Source organism: Parasteatoda tepidariorum, chromosome 7 (genome assembly GCF_043381705.1).
Source record: "Parasteatoda tepidariorum isolate YZ-2023 chromosome 7, CAS_Ptep_4.0, whole genome shotgun sequence".
Taxonomy (NCBI): Eukaryota; Metazoa; Arthropoda; class Arachnida; order Araneae; family Theridiidae; genus Parasteatoda; species Parasteatoda tepidariorum.
The window spans coordinates 83,848,084-83,855,624 of NC_092210.1; the positions used below are offsets into that span (position 1 = coordinate 83,848,084).

The following is a 7,541-nucleotide window of genomic DNA, read 5'->3' on the forward strand; positions in this document are numbered from 1 at the left end:
AAATAGTTACTTTATTCGTGGAATTATCCACAAAAAAAGAAATTATAATTGTTCTAAAAAATTCTTCATTTTGCTTAAAAAGCTATCAAGAGATGGTGAAATATGCAAAATGCAAAATTAACAAAAATCTGAATCCGTCGAAAGAAAGGTATGTTTATTTCGAGAAAGTACGTTTTTATATCTCATTTCGTAACTTAAAACATGGACACCAATTAATTATCATATCTGAGGACATTCCCTCAAACTGTTAAGATTGAGTCATAAAACATGATGACTAAAATCATTAGATTAAAAGTTATTCGGAGTGATCCGTTTTTTATTTTGAGCACTGAACATCAATGTCTGATCTGCTGAGACCAAGGCGTGATCTTCAGGAAAATTTTCAATTGCAGTTATTAAAATAAAGAAGTGGGAATCGGAGAATTGTAACTGAGAACAACTGTGCAGCACTTCGTAAGGGAATGGAGCAATCATTGCTAAAAAGCACAATTTTTTTTTCAACATTTAAATACATCGAAGAATACTAGTACGATTCTTGAGACGAATCACTTCTAGCACTATTTATATTCACTTATTAGCACAATTTATATTCAATGCTCCGAAATGAATTGATTAATCAAATATGTGGAACTTTCCTTCCTTCATTACCCTGAATGGTACCATTGTTTACATAACTTAATTGGTGATACAATGACAAGTGTCTACAATTTTTACGCAACTCTTACATAATGTGATACAATATTTATGTTATTTCCTTGGAGATATCCGATTAGAGTATTACTTAACATATTTAATGATAATTATACTCCATCGATCTTGTAAGTCTCATATACAGTCACAACACTGTAACTCTTATTAAATAATATGAATTACAGAAGGATAAAACTAACCTCAATGAACAAATATGGATAAAAGTAAATACTCCAAAATGATAATGAGGCATCATATACATTTTTTGTTCTTTAAATTTTAGATTTGACATAATTTTTTGGGGAATATTTTAACTGTTTGGACTAACATAAATTTATTCTGTGAGATGAAGTTATTGATTGAACTAAAGCATCCATGTAGTATCTAATAAGTCTCATATACAGTCATATTACTGTAACTGTTTTCAAATAATACCAATTACAGACGGATAAAAACTAACCTAAATGATCCAATATTAAAAATTAAATACTCCAAAACGATAATGGAGCATCATATACCTTTTTTTCGTTTGATTGCAGGTTTGACTTAATTTTTTCGGGAATATTTAAACTGTTTCAACAAATAAAAACAAACTTATTCAATCAGATGAAGGTATCGATGGAACTAAAAAATGTATATAGCAATTGAATTGCAGAAATTATTGATCTAAAAGAACATTTGCTTATAAATAAAGTTCCACGAACAGTTCCACCAAATGAAGGTTCAGTTACAAAGCACAAAGCAATAAGTCTGATATCAATTATTTAACAAATAGATTTACATTTTACTTGTATTCACTTCATATTTTACTCACTTTTCATTAGATCATATGCAATTGAAATGAGTAGACCATTTCATGTTTTTGCATTACAAACACGAATATAGAACCAAATTTCAACATGATGAAGACGGAAAAATACACAGTTGTATATCAAGATCGATCGAGGATGTCGATTCAAAAGGTAAGTGCCCTTTTGATGTGTTTGTGTGTACAGTTTTCAAAAACTCTTGGAATACTTTTTCTTGATGCACCATAGAATTACGGGGATTTTATATCTTTTTTAACTCTCGTATTCTCGTATTCGTCTTTTCTTTGAATGTAAAAGCACTCATTCAGAAAATCTTCCATTGTTCGAAACAGGTGACGTCGAACTCCGAAAAGAGAGTGGTCTTCATCTGGATAGAGCTGAAAGAGATTGGAAAATGGATTGAATATATTACTCGGAAATGGCACTATTCAGGTGAAAAGGAAATCTATGGAAAAACGGAATGATGACGTAAGCAATGCGGAAAATGCCTTTTTCTATTTGTTTTACTCACGTTTGTGAAAATTATAGCCGGCACTATAACTTTATGACATATTTTTGTTACTATAAAATAAAAAGATTTATAATAATTTTCTACGTTTCTGTCATCCTTAAAAATTTTCCGGAAGCGAGGATGTATGTAAATTTATTGAAGAAGATGTATTTATAATTTTAATATTTTTTAAGTAAATAGTTATGAATTTATTATAGATCGCTAAAAAATTTCTAGGATCGATGTGTCGTCAAAGGGAGTGTGATGTTAAAAAAAAAACTATGCTAAATGCTATGGACACTATATACAGCCTTTTTATATTTGACTGCATTACATTTAATCGATCTCTAGAATTAAATATGTATTTCATTTTACAATTTAACTTCGCAAATGTATCTAAAATATTCTTAGTTCAAAGAATCCAGAAAATTTTTCAATATTTAAAGTTCATTATTGAGAGAGATTTGATACATTTCTGCTATTAATTCTAAAGAAAAAAAAACGTTTATTTACATTTATATTTTTACTATTTTTCCAACCAAAAAAAGCGTACATTTATTTCTTTATTCCTACTATTATTTCCAAGATTCTAAGGGAAAGGCGTACATTTATCTTTACATTTCTACTATTATATTCGTAGTTCTAAGAAGAAGAAAAATTACATTCATTCATATATTTCTACTATTATTTCCGTGGATATAAAGAAAAATGCGCGCATTTATTTTTAACTTAACGCAAAATAAAGAGTACCGTAAATTTGTTCGATTCGTTATGCATATTTCATATAAAATTAGCAACTAGAACCCCAAAATACGTTTATAAATGTAAGAAATGAAATTAACATTCTACGCGCTTATATTATTTCATTGTCAATTTCTAAATAACTTATTTAAAAAATCAGATACTGTGCTACTTCACGCTGTCAACACGTAATTTTGAAACCAGCCGAGAAGAGGGAACTTCTTTTTCAAAAAGTTAGGATAAACTTGTCCTCTTAAACAGTTAACTAAGGCAAAAACCGTAACTCAGTTAATTCAATTGTCAAGGGAACCATAGGACATGAGTCATTTATGCAACTGATAATACATTACAGCAACAATTATGGCCAATGTAAGTCGTGAGCAGTTTAATAACGGATCAGCAATCGCTGTATAGCTCTGTATTCAGTAGAAAACAGTTTGTCAAAATTTAAATGTCTCTTATATCAGTAAAAAAAGCGAGCCATGTTGCCTCAGAAGAAGAGGTGAACCAGTTTCGAATCCCAGCCATGGCTGGTCGAAACGAATTCCATCCCCGCCTCGCATCGACCACAGTGTTAACGTAAAACATTCTCAGTAGCAGACGGACCATGGGTTACAGCCAGGCTAAAAGGGACCATGGGTAAAAGTAATTGGAATAAATTTATTCGTAAAAGTTTATTCGGACAAGTTCAGCGTCAGATGAATAAAAATTCCTTTGATTAAAACCACTAGTAAAGATTTTTATTTTACTAGTAAAGAATTTTATATTACGGGTGGGTGAGCGGGCTTCGCTCACTTCAGATAGGGAATCTAAACTTTGCAAGGTTCACTTACCAGAATAATAATATAATTAAAAATTAAATCAATGATCAATTTATTTGCAAAACCTCGAAGCATTTCACAGAGACGTCCTAATCGCTTCGTAACGAGAGTATTGAACTGTCGTTCTTTTACTGCCTAGAAAAAAATGTGTGTTATTACGCATTTGTCAGGTTGATACGTTCGACCATCCTGTCCCGTCACTTTGGAATCATTACACTCTCCAAACTCTTTTTTATCTAAACTTACAAACTGTTTGCTTTGTCTATTTTAGCTAGGTAAAGACTGGTTGATGGGATTCATATAGCATTGGCAATCAGAAAAAATAGTTCAACATTGGATTATAATTGAGGTACCTTGAACTAACGTGCTTTGAACTTAGCAAATTTTCAACAACTCTAATGATCTATTAAATTGAACTTATTTCCATCCAGATTTAACCACAATATCGCTAGTTTCAAAGTACCAAAGTTAAAACAGTTTCATAAATATGTCACTACAAACGTGAAAGATTCATAGTGGTAAAAAAGAAATCTGCGCAAGTTTTGTATTACTTATAAAAGTATGGTTCTAAGGAAAATTATATGCTAAAAATATATAAAATAACGTACTTGTGATTGGAAAAGCACGCCTTCTTGGACTAGGGCTTTCATGAGCATTAATGTTTGATGGATATGCACCTTTTCTGCAAAAAGAGAAAATTTAAACTTTTAATGTTGATTTTTTGAAAACTTTGCTTGGTTAAACAATTACAAGACACAATCATTACCATCAGCTGTTCCATGAACTAAAAGCAACTTTTTTCCCTTCAATTTCTCGGCATTTTTTACAAGACTTGCTTTTTCGTAATTCATATAATTGTCTTGCGGTGCTGGTGTTCCCATGTATCGTTCCGAAAATGCAGAATCTAATACAAGGAAAAAATGAATAAATAAATTTTAAAAAATGTGTAGCGCTTTTATTTAAATAAAAATGTAAATGATTACGCATTTGAAAATAACCGAAATTCATTAATTTTATTCGTATAATGCAAATTTATAAAAATATATATTTTAAAACTCCATAACTTTCTTAACTGATTGAGCCCTTCGGCACACTTACCTATCGTTCTTGCAAAGAAACTAGTTTTCTATTTTGTAATTATTCTGGAAAGTTGTGTATTAAAGAGATATTTTGATATAAAGTTACACGAATTCAAACCAACTATTCTATAACTCTACATATTTCAAAACCTTTTTACAGCAGGTTTCAAATGTTGAAAAAAATAATGTTTAAAGTAGGCATGAATTAATGCGCAATGATTTGCATAATTTTTCAAATTTCTTCACTCATTGGTTTTGCTTTTTTTATTTTTTGTACTTTGAAACTAAGGCATGCATATTCATAAATTTAGATAATCTATGTATTTTCTTAGCAAGTTAATCAAATTTTTCGTAAGATAGCTAGATGGAGATCTAGATAGCTAGACTGCAAGTTAGCAACTATGACAGTAAACAGTTGTTTTATCGATTAAAATTATCTTAGTCAATTTTCGAAGCAACGTTAAGAATATTATAGTAATATACTACTTTAAATACATGTTAATTTCAGCTATCCGTGAGCAATATTATTTTGGTTCCAGCTAGAAATATTTAACAGAATGAAATAGCTTACTTATACTATAAAATGAATAAATCATAAGTATTTTACAGTCATATTATTTGAGTATGAATTTGCCTATTTTCTAGTTAACTTGTTTTTGGTAGATATATTTTTATGAAGAATCTCAATTTCATAGTAAACCCATTTTGTTAATTAAAATATGAAAGCAATTAATTCATTAAAAGGACTTTAAGTAAGTAATTGAAAGATGCTCATATCTTACCGTAATATATCCAACTAGTCACTGGTGCCACAGACATGGCACATTTAAACACGGTGTTTTCATGAGAAAGTGCTTTTGCAGCAACGTAACCACCGTAGAACCATCCCCATATGGCCGTGTGCTTCGGATGAATGAATGCAAGATTTTCCTTCAGATATCTGTTTAAAAAAAATTCTTTTTGATTCAAAAGTATTCTAAAATCTTTAGTATATTGCCTATAAATAGCTTAGTGAAAATATTTTTTTTAAACGTTAAACAAAAAAAGAGTAGAAGAATGGAGAAAAAAAAGTTGAAATTATTTCAGCAAAGAAGTTAGCACATTTTTCTTCTTTTTTGTCATAATGATAATTTCCAATAAGAAAATATCCTCACGAATCTATTTCTGGAAAAGGAAACATTCAATATGTTTTCTTTGCATTATAATATCGATTGGAGTAATCACCTAACAGCGTTAAAAGCAAGGAAAAATCAATCAGAGATGTCATTATTAATTGAAATATAGTTATTGATAAATTAAAGCATGTAAAAAATTCAAATGTGAACTAAAAATAATGTAAAAATCTCAACAAAAAAAGAGTTAATTACTATTAGGAATGTTTTTTATAAGTCTTCTGTATCCAACATTGCTGTTTAAATATTATCACTACAATTTTCATATTTTTGCTTATATTGTCTCAATGTGAACTTCATTTGAAGCGCAGTCTTTCATATTAAATTCGTTTTTCTAATATATTGATTCTATTTGCTCTAAATTTTAAACAATAAAAATAAAAAAACAAAGTCGGAAAATATTTATTTTTATATTTTTTACCGAATTTGTCTTCGCAAAATTGAAAATAAATTATATTTTGAAGGATTATATCAGGAAAAGTAATTAATAAAATATAAAAAATATACAATTTTAACTTTAGACACTTTTAAAACATTTTAATGTCAAAAAATAATTAAAAATAATTAAGGAATGACTAGTTTTTATTTAATTTTTTTTAATGAATAATAGCCAGATTTAGTTTTTTATTCGATCGAAAAATTGGAAAAAAAAGTTGAAAGGGTTTTAAATATTTAAATTTTACTTCTTTTGAAATTTTTCATAGAATATTTTTTTAGCAGTTTTAGTATACTTAATTAGCCGACCGGACTGCGAAGTTGTCAGAGAACTGACCTTATATCAAAAATGTTTCGGGTTCGAATCTCGGACAAGGCACAGATTTTTTCTCACTCTCAGTACTATCTGTCCTAGGGAAACCGTACGGCCACCTAATATGGTGCCCTTGAAAGAGTGAAAACATATCTGCCCTACTATACCTGGATGTCGAGTGTCAATCGGGTGGGCATTAAAAAAATCAGTATGCCTAATAAATTTTAACATATGACCTATTGTTTTTAAACAAAAGTTCAACAAACGCTTTAACTTTAAGAAAATGTCTTCAAAAAAGCCTCACTGAACCACGCGAAACTTAAATAAATATTTCGAAAAAAAAATAAGTTTCCAATTTAGAATTGGCTGTACACCTACAACTAACCAAACTTTTAAACGAAAACCAGAAGCTCTCTACCGAAAATACGTGCAAAAATAAAGAAGAGAGATAAGAAAGGCAAATATGCGGAAAATATATCGCATTAAAATTCAATATTCGTAGACCTCGTAACTTCTATTTGATCTTCCACTTCTGGACCTCCGAGTCTATAATAGACCTCGTGCATCATCTTGTCTCCTTGAAACCCGCTACCTCTTCCGTCTATCCAGGCATAAATGTGATTTCGACGACTTGCGAGGTAGCTTCCCCAATGCAGTTTGAACTCGTTGGTGACCAACTGGGAACCTGGAGATCCATCTCTGTTAGGGAAAGAAATATACTCTTTATATTCTATTGAAATATTTGTAAAATCTAATGGAATTTTTTTATATATATTTATTTCTGCAATTGACTTTCCTCCAAAAGCGATTTTATGATGAATTGCGCAGTCAGAATATAATGGAACGGAAGTATTTTCATGCATGGATCTTCACATTCTATTTTATATAAAAGGTATTTTAAAGCATTCGAAAAATAGCTAATTTTAGTCATTTATTATTTATAAAATATATTTTGTACTATTATAAGCCTTCTTCAACACAAGTATATATA

General features: G+C 29.6%; 1 protein-coding gene across 1 annotated transcript in view; it reads right to left on the reverse strand.

The window, feature by feature from the left end:
* Positions 1 to 489: 489 nt before the first annotated feature.
* Positions 490 to 7,541, reverse strand: part of LOC107456089 (inactive dipeptidyl peptidase 10-like) — a 253,685-nt gene continuing 246,633 nt past the window's right edge. The window contains exons 17-21 of the mRNA XM_071183704.1: positions 7,055 to 7,249; positions 5,413 to 5,570; positions 4,318 to 4,455; positions 4,160 to 4,233; positions 490 to 1,876 (exon numbers count right to left, since the gene is read on the reverse strand). Of these exons, the coding sequence (XP_071039805.1) occupies positions 1,730 to 1,876; positions 4,160 to 4,233; positions 4,318 to 4,455; positions 5,413 to 5,570; positions 7,055 to 7,249 (712 nt within the window). The 3' untranslated portion in view covers positions 490 to 1,729. The remainder of the gene's footprint in view (positions 1,877 to 4,159; positions 4,234 to 4,317; positions 4,456 to 5,412; positions 5,571 to 7,054; positions 7,250 to 7,541) is intronic.